This window comes from Amborella trichopoda, chromosome 1 (assembly GCF_054954075.1).
Source record: "Amborella trichopoda isolate Santa Cruz 75 chromosome 1, AtrichopodaSantaCruz75HAP2 v2.0, whole genome shotgun sequence".
NCBI classification, from domain to species: domain Eukaryota; kingdom Viridiplantae; phylum Streptophyta; class Magnoliopsida; order Amborellales; family Amborellaceae; genus Amborella; species Amborella trichopoda.
The window spans coordinates 50,133,861-50,145,043 of record NC_142336.1 but is presented as its reverse complement, the minus strand read 5'-3'; the positions used below and the strand labels follow the sequence as shown (position 1 = coordinate 50,145,043).

The window sequence follows — 11,183 nt, the reverse complement described above, 5'->3', positions numbered from 1 at the left end:
TGGGTATTGAATACTTATTTTTAAATTTTTCATCTTTCTTGAAATTTTTTGAGCACATTAAAATTTTGAAACATATTTTTCACTACATCTCAATTTTATTTGGATGTGTTTTGTATAATAATGCTTTAAATATACTTTTGATAATTTTTATTTTTTTTTAGAATTGATATTTTTTTAACATTTTTTTAGCGCACTGGCCGGCGGTTTGAACAGGCCTGCCGGTTTATCGGTTTCTCGGACGACTTCGGACGCCGGTTCGATTTCTGAACACTGGTCGGTTTTGCCTAAGGGAGTAAACGGACCTTATACTTCTGGCGATTCTTAAAAAAGAGAGAGGGAGACAGTTCAGATAGAGAGAGAGAGAGAGAGAGAGGGAGACAGCTCAGACAGCGCGAGGAGAGAGAGATGAGTGCATTTAGTTTGGGTTTGCCAAAAGGCATGACTAACATGAGGCAAACCCTGTTGCATTCCCGATCAAACTTTATCTGCAATTCATTTTCTTCATTTAAGTTCAATTCTCTGCGATTTTCATGCTTCAATCTTATTGTATTTCAACCAAAAACTTCAGGTATGTTAAACAAAAAAACACGCTTTTATACTATCGTAGACTCTGTATATAGTCCATCTCTCTCTATTGGTTAGTGGACAATCGAAGCAATGACTAAATACTGGAAAAGAAGCTTATCATATCACTTGATTGAAAGTTGTTTCTGCTGCTTGAATCGATTTTCCGCCGTTTAATGCCAGCTTTCTGACGAGTAAACGAATTGTATGACATGGTCACTGTTAATTTGCGTAGTGTGCCCTAATCTTTTGCTTTTCTTCTGTGTAATTTGATTTGTGTAGTTTTATTATTTTATCTGATCTTGTGTAGCTTAATAACTTGCAGTGGAGCTAGAATTAACATTTTATGCTTTACATAGAAATGGTTATCTTACAAAATTGGTTATGGAATTTGAGTTCTGTGGTTTAATGAAACTGGATATTCAGATGGAGGAATTTGAGTTTCTAATGGATGGAGAAGTGTAAAATATTGTATCCTTTTTTACTAGTGGTTGAATTGATTAGAGAAAGTGTTAGCTTTTTAATATGAAGGCAATTTAGATGAATTCTTTGTAACTGTACATTAGAAGTATATTGGAGAAAGTCAGTAATCCCTCTCAATCAAGGTATGGATTTATCATCAATTTTACTTTTACAATCTCTAAGATAATTTTTTACAAAGAAGCCTCTAGACAAGGTTTGGATAAGATTAGGCCAGAGTATAAAATATGATTTAAATCAACAGCAATACTTGAATGTTTACACAACCCTATCTGTATGTGTATGTTTTTTTAAGTGTTTGGAGAGAGAGAGAGAGAGAGAGATTTTCAACGCTTTCAAGTCATGTGAAGGGGTTTGGCCCCCTAGTCTCATATGAAACATTTTTCTAATCAAGGTAAGATGGTTTTTTGGCATGTGTGTCAACACACCAAGGACACTACACTTGTTTTCGACAATTTAGAAACTTAGGCACTTCTTGTTGACCTTTCATGTTGGTATCTTCGTATAAAAGTAGTTTGATGCTCTTCGAAATGATCTATGGATATATTGTGTCTGAAGGCCGATGTCGGGGTTGGCAAATCTGACAATCGTAAATATGTTTGAAATAGATGTATCTATCTGTGTTGTTTATAGAGGTCTTGACTGTTGAGTGTATCATTTAAACAAGAGTCTATATTTTGCCATTGAGTATAGGAATTCAGTCTAGAATTAGATGAAACTCTAAAAATGGAATGATTAATGGTTGCGCTTGGTAAAGTATCTGAAAATTTGACTACTGCAAAGAGAGAAAGTGTGTCATTTGTAAATGACTAGTTGATGATTTCCTCTACTAAAGAATTTCTCCAAAACTTGTTATGTATCATGTGGAAGCAAGTGTATGGCAATATATACCATATTCATTGTGTTTTGTATTCTTGATCATCTTTTTTTTTTCAAAACCCAAAAACCTCCTTATCGCTTGTAAGTGATACTCTTCATACCTAATTGTTTCTACCATTCATAAGTTTAATTGTTTTTTGATTTATAACATACATAGAAGACATTTCAAAAAGAGATAATAATAGTGATAATATATATGATACTAAAAAGCTTCCAATTAATAACTGTGATTGTGATATTCTTTACCTTATGTTATACATTCCTCATTATATGTTTCTAACTTCACATATGCTACTTCGATAAAAAAGATTGTGTTTCCAGCCATTGGCTAAAGTGAATGTTAGGGCTTCAACAAAGTGCAAAGGCCAAATTGATTGTATGGATCAGTGTAGGAAAAATATAACTGGAATGGTCAACCATACATGGTCCGGGAAGCGGTTCAACCGGCCTAACTGGGCAAGTCTCGGGCGGCTAAAAAAGTGTTTAAAAAAAAAAAAATTACAAAAAGAAATCTAATATGAAAAGTATATTTAAAACATGATTGAACATAGCACATCCAAATGAAGTTCAAAATTAATGAAAAAAATAGATTTTAAAAAATCGATTTGTGCCCAGGAGTATTTTTGAAATTTTGTAAAAAAGATGGGAAAATTTAAAAATAAGTATTAATAGTCAAAACAATTTTCAATCTTTGCCAATATGATGAAAAACATAAAAAAATGCGTTACAAACAAAATTCCTTATTTTTTGAGATTTTATATAATGTTTTTGAATTCTTTTAAAATACTCGGTCGGTTTACCAAAACAGGCTGAAACCGGATCTGATTAGTGGCCAGTTCCGATCTAACCAAGCTTAACTGGGCACATAGAATTTGAACCGCCCAATTTTCCTACACTGGTATGGATTGGTGTAAGTTCTCATGGTGTTGTAGTCTTGTGTAATGAATAAATTTCCAGTTTGAAAACGACATTTGACAATACTTTCAGAGTAAGCAAGCTTTCATTGTGAATGCATCACTGAAATAGCGGTTGTGAATGCGGTTGTCTTGTGAACCATGGGAATCTTTTGAACAGCCAGCCTATGTTGTTTCATTGATTTCCAGTTCAAAAAACCTTGTCGTCCATATAAAGAAGGAAATGTGTATTACTAATTCCAATGGATTTTAGAAGAACCAATGACTGTTTGATCGTCCATTTTCATAGAATTGATGTACTGTGATGGAGAGTGTGTGCCCTCTAGTGGGGTCCTATCCGTTTTTGGTTGGTAACTCCAGACAATGGTTCTTCCATATTCCACTTGGGTTATATATTCATCAACTGAATCTAATTGCCGTAACCATCGTGGCACAAACCTTGTTGGGGACCTATCCTTTGTTGTGAATGATGTCATTTTAGTTATGACCTAATGTTTCTCAAATATGTAGGGTTTTGCAATGTGGTACATGCAATAAAGGGTGGGGATGAAGTTATACTGAAAGCAATAGGAGACAAGAACAGCATTGAGGCTGTGAAGAACATTCTTGAAATGGTATTGGCTTTATGTTTGAGCAAATTTTCTCTACTTTGTATCCAGAATGTAATAATGTTTTAATTTGTTCTAATTCTTGTATACTTGTTCGTAATGGAGACTTACCTAGTTCATATCTTTGGGCTGTAATCTCACTTTATGGAGATTGATCTTAGTACTATTGGGAGCTTGAGTTTATGGATCTGATTTTTAGATTGATGCGCATTACTTTGGTACATGTGTGAGTATGGTGCATTCCTAGAAAGTTTGAAAGTTACTTTCAGGAGCACAATGTGCCCACATTATAAATCTCTCTCTCTCTCTCTCTCTCATATGCATTAGGCATGTGTGCCCACAGATTTGCATGACATACACTTTTTTGTTATGTAGTAGCCATTGAGAAATTCTTATTAGGAACATATACATGTGTGCTGATTGTCTTCCCATCATTTTGTCAAGGCAAGGAGGGCTCTAACTAGGAAAGAAGTTTATCATACTGATTTTCTGACTCCACCCGTACTAAGAGACGCAATGTTTGCACTGGAAAAATTATCAGATGTTGAAGCTGTTTCTCAAGGGGGTTATCCACAGGTTAAATCCCATGATGCTAGTTAATTATTATCATTAGAATGACATAAATTCCGTCTGTTCATATTAGTGAGAACAAATAACTGCTGGTTAGCCTGTTCTCTTTGAAAACAGAATGATATTTTAATAGTCCAAATCTCCAATGCTTATAATCATTTTTCTTCTTGTCCATGCTTCTCTTATAGTTTTTGCATAGAGTTGGAAGTTGGGCAACTTTTCCTCCAAATTTGCCTAAATAAAGTGCCAGTAATTATCTTGGCGTAACAATATATTCGTCCTGATTTTAATCATAAAAAGTGTATTTGGTTTGTTAAAGATTTTCTCAATCAGAATCAATGCGTATTATCATTTAAAAATTTCAAGAATTTCTTTTTCTTCTTCAAGACTGCCCTTGGAATCATTATCTACTTAAAATTTGTTGCCCCTTTACTTCTTTTTTTTAATTATTATTATTTAATTATTTTCATGCAGATCTTCATGTTCCAAGCATGTTGTTTTTGGCACATTTCTTTTCATATAGTTTCCTTGCAATACATATGACAGCAATTAGATTTGTATCACTACGCGTCATCAACAGTACCAATCAGCTTATGCAGTGTCCTATTTGCCTAGGCTGAACGTTGCCGCCTATCGGTTGGATGTCCTGAAGCAATGTCAAATGTTCCTGATATAGTTGCTGCTTTGAGGTTAGTAATTCAAATTTTTATATAATGTGCATGCTATGGTCTAAGGAAAACCATAGTCCATTGGGGTTATCACTGTCTGGTGAAATGGATGGTGATGGAGAGAGAATCAGACCCTCCATTGCGGTCATTTCCTGTTCTTGTTGGTGGTGATGCCAATGAACTCTGGTTTTGCATAGTCTGTTGGATTATTTAGTGTAGTTTCCCATAGTTCATATGCTTCCAGAGTTTTATTCCTTCTCAAGGTTATATTTTCTAGGATTTACAGTTCCATTGAAATCCCTCACAAAATCATCTTCAGTAAATTGTTGAACTTTTCAGCATCACAGGAAACTTTGGATTTGAACCTTGCTCTCATGGTGACTTTCTTGGAGCTGTTCTTGGTACAGGGATTGCCAGGGAGAAAGTTGGTGACATTCTTCTCCAGGTGTGACTGTTGCTTTTTCTAATAATTAGAAGTGCATATGGGTTAACTCAAGAATTTGTGTGTCGCTTAACTTGTATGTCTATGTTCTCTTTACTACTTTGGGTGTTAGGTTTGCTAGGAGAGATATCATTCAGGTTAAAAAACCAATCGTCCTGTTCCAGGGTGAGAAAGGAGCTCAGGTTATTGTTGTTCCAGAGCTCGTTGATTACCTGAGATCTTCCCTAGTAAAGGTGAAGTTTTTCTTTTATTGTATTAATATTTTGTAACCTCTATATATTGTTACATTCTAATCAATAATCTATTAGTGAGGTTGTTATCTTTTGCCTAAATAGATATGTAAATGCCTTTTTTATTAATTGTAAAAGAAATTAAAATGAAGTTGAGGGGGAAATTCTATAGGATAGCTATGAGGTCAGCTTTGCTTTATGGGGGTGCAATGTTGGGCGGTCAAAAAATAACATACTGATAGGATGAATGTAGTTGAGATGAGTATGTTAAGATGGATGAGTGGCAAGACAAGAAGGGATAGAATTTGAAATGAATGCATTTGAGAGAACTTAGGTGTGGCTCCAACAAGCGATAAACTGAGTGAAAGTAGACTTAGGTGGGTGGCCATGTGCAACACAGACCCAGTACAATACCTGTTGGGAGGTGCGAGTTGGTTCAAGTGGAAGGCTAAAGAAAAGTAGGGGGTTGCCCCAAAAAGACATAGTTGGAGGTAATAAGAAAAGATATGGGGACTTATGGTCTCGTATGATCCTTGATAGAGCAGCAGAATAGTTGACTAGAATTCGTGTAGTCGACCCCAAATAAATGGGAAAAGGCTATGATGATGATAGAAAAGAAATTGCAATAGGTGGCATATAACGGTAGTGGTGGTTGTGGTGGCAGGCTCCATAATGTGACATCTTTACTTCCATTCTCACCAATCCCAAGTTAACATTCCAAAAAAAAAGGGAAAAAAAAATAGGGAAAGAGATGACAGCCCGAATCCTTTGCTTAGGCACCTAGGTACACTCACAATTACCCTCCTCTAAAGCCGTCTGACTCCTCAATCCCCATTGACAACTGGTGAAATGCTTATCCATTCTTTGATCCCTCGAACCTTGCCTGGAACTTCCTCCAACTTCACTTCATATTTGAGCAAGCTTAGTAGCTAACGTGCGATTACTTTGTTACCCAATTCCCGACATGCTAGGATTGGAGAAACTAAACTTCTATGGAATTCAGTTAATCGACGGATACATCTTAGGGATGTTATCATGACCTAACTTTATTGCCTCTTGTCAAAATTTCCTTTTGTACTTGATGGTTTTCTTGTTTTGTAATATAGGTACTACAGTAAGCATGCATATAATGTTTGTGCAAATACCTCGATGTAATGCGACTCAGATCTTGAGACTCGGAAATTGATTTACCTGTCCTTCTAATGTCCCATTTCAGTAGTTACTAACAGATTGTGTTAGATATGACAAACTTCTGGGTATCAGGTCTAGCATATGACATATAACGTTCCACTTCTTTCAGTTAATGGCCTTTTCGCCAAAAGCATAAACTGAAATTCAACTTAAATTCACCAATATATGAAGTCATGATTTGAATAATGAAATGGCTAGTGGTACATTTCATGAACTTCTTTGAAAGCAGAGTATGTCATTCTATCGCAAAGGTAAATTTGTAGTAAGAATAGAATTGTTCAAGATTCGATAATTTCTTAAATGTGGCACTTGCACATGATATAAACTGGTCATCCATCTTTTTTTTTTTAAGAGAAATTTACAGTGTATTACCTTCCCCAGACCAATGTGCAAAAAACACCTCACCTCCACAACTTCCATGTGCAACCTCATTACCTCCCAGTGAATCTTCATGCAACCCCCTCAGTACCGGTTCAACCAAAATCAATTTTTTTCTCTTCTAATAAACTAACCTAATATTTTTTCCTAAATCGAAGCTCCCAACCTCTCTCTCTCTCTCTCTCTCTACCATTCTCCCTCCCTCTCCTGGACAGCCACGATTTCTTTAAACTATTGCCTCTTTCTTTGAAATCGAAGATAGGCGTGATCCAATTGGAAATGATGGGCCAATGGTAACCAGCTCTTTCTCTCTCCAAACTCATCGGATGAACCAACTTGCTTTTTTATGAATCTTCCTTTTATGTTAATCTTTTCTCATTTGGTCACCATTGTGTCCCCTGTTACCTTGTTACCTCTCTCTCCTAATTGTTTCAGAAGAACCTTCAAAAGCCTCCATTCTCTATGAATCTTCCACTCCTAATTTCCTTATCTTTTCCTTGTTTCTCTCACCTTTCACTTTCTTCTCTCAATCAAAACCACAATATTTGGTTTCCTCAATTTCCCATGAAAACTTACTCTCTGTTTACAGATCCTCTCTCCATTTCTGTTGTTTGAGTTTCCTTGACATGAAATTGCCTAAATCATTTAGTCTGATTATCAAGAGGAAATTGAAGATTAGAAGATCAAATTTAAAGCTTGGAACATTTACTGTGGATTCATGGTTTTGTACTTGTCAATTTTAGACTAGAGTGATTGAAGTGTCAACAGTGATCATGAATTTATTCAGAGTTATGAACTCGAAGAAGCTCAGTAAAGCTAGTCCAAAAGTTTATGTTTAGAGAAGGTGGAGTTAGCCTGATTCTGTTGTTTGGTTAAACTATTGCATGGCAGTGCTCTATCCTTGGACATGATTTCAGTCAGACTCATATGAAGAATGCACACCAAGAAAGGACAGTCAAAAAACCAAGCAGCACTTCTTGCAAAGAGTGGAGAGAAGTGTGAAGATTTGAGACATGCTTGACTTTCCAATCAATTCATGGCACTTCGAACAAACTGAGGAGATTGAAGCTGAGAAAAGTGCACCAACTAATCCATCACGTCGATTCATTGGAATGGATCTTGGAAAAAAAAAAAGGTATGGGCCACCAGAGAAGAACGAAGAAGAGAAATCCACCACTAAAAATGGAGAGAGCGGGAGAAAAACTAGTGAAAATGATGAGAATTGTGAAGATATTGAGGTTTTTGGTTAGAAGGCGGAACTCGCATGTGAGGAGGTGGAGATAATCAAGGAACCAGCAGAGACAACACTCGAAAATAAGGTTGACTTTAACAAGAATATTGGGGAATCCTTGCTCAGAAAATGGAGTGACAAAATTCTCATGAATACAGGAAGAGCAGAAAAACTCAGCGAGTCCTCCATTGAGGAGGGCAGATAGAAGGAAGAGAACCAGGGGGGAGAGAGAGAGACTTTGGTTGAACAAGTAGGAGGGGATTGGATGTTGGTTTAGTGGGAGTATTGGGCTCCTCGTAGAAGTTTTGGAGTATTTGACATCTTGGTTTGGGAGAGGTGTATGGTGTAAATTTCTCATTTGAAATATAATCCACTCATTAAGGTTCTTATTTATCACTTTTCAGGTTGGGAACGTTACGGTTTCATGTAATCAGATTCCACTTCTTGCACTGGAGTTCCAGCCACCGAAGTCAGATATATAGTCATCAAACCTTGCTTCATGTTTTTCTTATGAATTTACAGAAGAATTTCTTAGCTCATGCATTCTCATTCTCACGATTACTTACTTTAGTTTAGGACTAAGTCATTCAAGACTGTTGAGGCTTCCTTGAGAGTGGATGCCATAGCCAGTGCAGGCTTTAAAGTCTCCCGTTCAAAGCTTGTTGATTTGATCAGGTATAATAACTCAAATTACCTTTTTATTCCAGGTGTTTTAATCACTCGCATATACACTCTGAGTATATGAATCGCATATACGAGTATATGAGTAAAAGTTCTATCTTAGAGTAGAGGTTATGAGAATCATATTAGTCCACCTTCATGCGTTCGTCGAACGTATTTGTCAAATGAATGTTGTGAGTGTTTTTTTTTCTCCCCAATTTTGTCTTTCAGTAACGGGGATGTTCGGGTTAACTGGAACCCTGCCACGAAAAATGGAGCTACGCTCAAGACTGGTGATACTGTATCAATCAGTGGGAAAGGGAGGTTAAAAGTATCTCTCTCTCTCTCTCTCACACACACACACACATATATTGACAATGATTTAAGAGTTCGAACAATTTTTCCTCAAATTCCAAGCTTTGTTAATGCAGATAGGAGAAATAACTGAAACAAAGAAAGGAAAATATGCAGTTGAGCTTATCCGATACTTGTGAGCTTCTGAATAAACCACAAGCTACGAGGAGGCTAAGATAAGATGCATTGTGTTTCATAGATTTTGAGAAAGGGTTTGACCTGTAATTTTCCCTTCATAGCAATTATTATACTCTCTCCTATTTTTCATTTTAACTTTGTTCTTCATGGCCAATTGAATTTTGGTTGATCACTCTAGGAAGGCTGGTTAGCTCTCTCACTATTAATTATTATTTTATGAAATGTGGTATACATCAATCAACCTTGCTTAATGCCAACTGTGACTGTCTTCCTAGAGAGAGAGAGAGAGACAGCACCAAACCACTTGGACTTATGGGGATAACCATCCCATGTGCACCAAATTCAATGAATAAAATTCTTGATGCGCTAGTAATGGGCTTTTATGTATTGGGATTTATTCCAATTTTAGAGCAATTTCAATTTTTTCCCTAAAACAAGTCACATTCTGTAACAATTATAGTTTTTCTTTCAAAAAATTATTTGTGAATCTATATTCTGTTTCGCTTACTCCTTATAAAGGCAAACTCGAATGATAAAATCTACGGGAAATGAGCAATGATATGCATGTTGAAATAGCTGGACGGTTTTACCGGTTGACGTGCGCTACCCCGTTCTTGTAATAGCAAATTGAAACTTGGGTTAGAAAAATTAAGGGGAAGGAAGATTTTGTCGAGGATTGATGTCTTGTATTACGAGGAAATATATCTGTCCGTCAAAGATAGGAGTAAAAAAGATAACTTTGGATGGTCCTTAAAAGCCCGAAGGGCCAAAGGCTCGAAGGGCTTGAGGCTTGGAGGAGTCGTCTTGCCAAGTAGATTGGATGGACTCTGCCCCTGCGAGGGTTCGAGGCTGTCGCCTCTGAGGGAAATTTTTGTATCTGTATATGGGGTATTTAGGCAATTTATACCATTATGGGGTTAAGGTTAGGGGAAAAACGCAGATCTCTGTATAATATTGTCAGTATAGAAGCTTGTATCTATTGTGTACATAGGCACGTTGTCGAACCACGTATATCTTTGCATTGTGGTTGGTTGTCGTTTTTTTTTTTGTTTGTTTCTTCTTTTTTGTTTTCGTAGATTGCTTTTCGTTTTTACAGATATAATATTTCTTTTGAGAAATCCATGAGTTTTTCTCTCCTCACATAATCCATATTTCCACCGTCAATTACTTTTACAAGCTACAGTTCTTGAAACAATCATTTCCGACGGTTGTGAAACACCTCAAAAGCAATTATTTGGGATATGCGAATAAGGCTTGGATGATGGTGATGAAACATCTTAAAAAGTATTGTAGATGGTAACAATCTGAAAATTTTATTTCTCCTAACATTCGATGTCTATAGACACCATTGAATTGCCCAATGGAGCCGTTTCATTTTTTGCTAAGTAGTTTAACCTTCGTTGTTCATTTTAACCTCAGTTACTCATTTCAAATTAGGTATACCTTTTTACAACAGATATGCAGTTTTGGCTGCAGTTATGGAGTTTTGGCCCTAAGAAATGCGTACCCGAGCATAAGAAAAGAAAATTTAAAGGCTTTCAAGGACCCAAACACTAACAATACATGTAAAAAGAAAATGAAAAAGAATATGTAATGCAGTAAAAAATATCTATCTTTGAATGAACTTCAGGAACACTCAACCTGGCTTGTGCACCTGAATGTTTTCCTATATTGATCTCTTTCCCAACCCTAATGCTTCATGGCTCGAAAAATCCAAACCTCCAGAAGATGCCATTGGAAATATGCCTTTTTTTTATCTAGGAGGCCTAGTACTTTCGAAATCATGACTTTTGATCCGGCCTCCAAATTGTTATTATAATACGAAAGGTTTTTTCATTCTCTTGTGGCTTCCTTTTTGCGTGTCACTTACATGCTC

At 36.3% G+C, this 11,183-nt stretch overlaps 1 protein-coding gene across 26 annotated transcripts; it reads left to right on the top strand.

Annotated features, from left to right (window-relative positions):
• The first annotated feature begins 412 nt into the window (after positions 1–412).
• Positions 413–9,564, top strand: LOC18448901 (RNA-binding S4 domain-containing protein). 26 transcript variants are annotated; one of them, XR_016058389.1, is made up of 10 exons: positions 413–568; positions 3,348–3,451; positions 3,890–4,021; positions 4,631–4,704; positions 5,023–5,128; positions 5,290–5,358; positions 8,560–8,624; positions 8,727–8,830; positions 9,047–9,146; positions 9,247–9,564. XR_016058389.1 is itself a non-coding variant. In XM_011630502.3 (10 exons), exons 1-10 carry the CDS (start codon positions 439–441, stop codon positions 9,307–9,309), a joined length of 942 nt encoding a protein of 313 aa, XP_011628804.2. In that variant the 5' UTR covers positions 413–438; the 3' UTR covers positions 9,310–9,564. The 26 variants fall into 26 exon arrangements, 13 of the variants coding, with proteins under 13 accessions (XP_011628804.2, XP_088726678.1, XP_088726752.1 ...); XR_016058390.1 differs by having other exon boundaries at positions 9,233–9,564; XR_016058411.1 differs by having other exon boundaries at positions 5,238–5,358.
• Positions 9,565–11,183: the final 1,619 nt, after the last annotated feature.

What these genes read in the sequence shown, in the direction of transcription:
- LOC18448901 (XM_088870547.1), top strand. Translation starts at nt 439, where the DNA reads ATGACTAACATGAGGCAAACCCTGTTGCATTCCCGATCAAACTTTATC. An exon ending in CTCAAGGGGGTTATCCACAG is followed by an intron (nt 4,022 to 4,630) that starts GTTAAATCCCAT and finishes CTATTTGCCTAG; the next exon opens with GCTGAACGTTGCCGCCTATC. An exon ending in GTGGGAAAGGGAGGTTAAAA is followed by an intron (nt 9,147 to 9,246) that starts GTATCTCTCTCT and finishes TTGTTAATGCAG; the next exon opens with ATAGGAGAAATAACTGAAAC.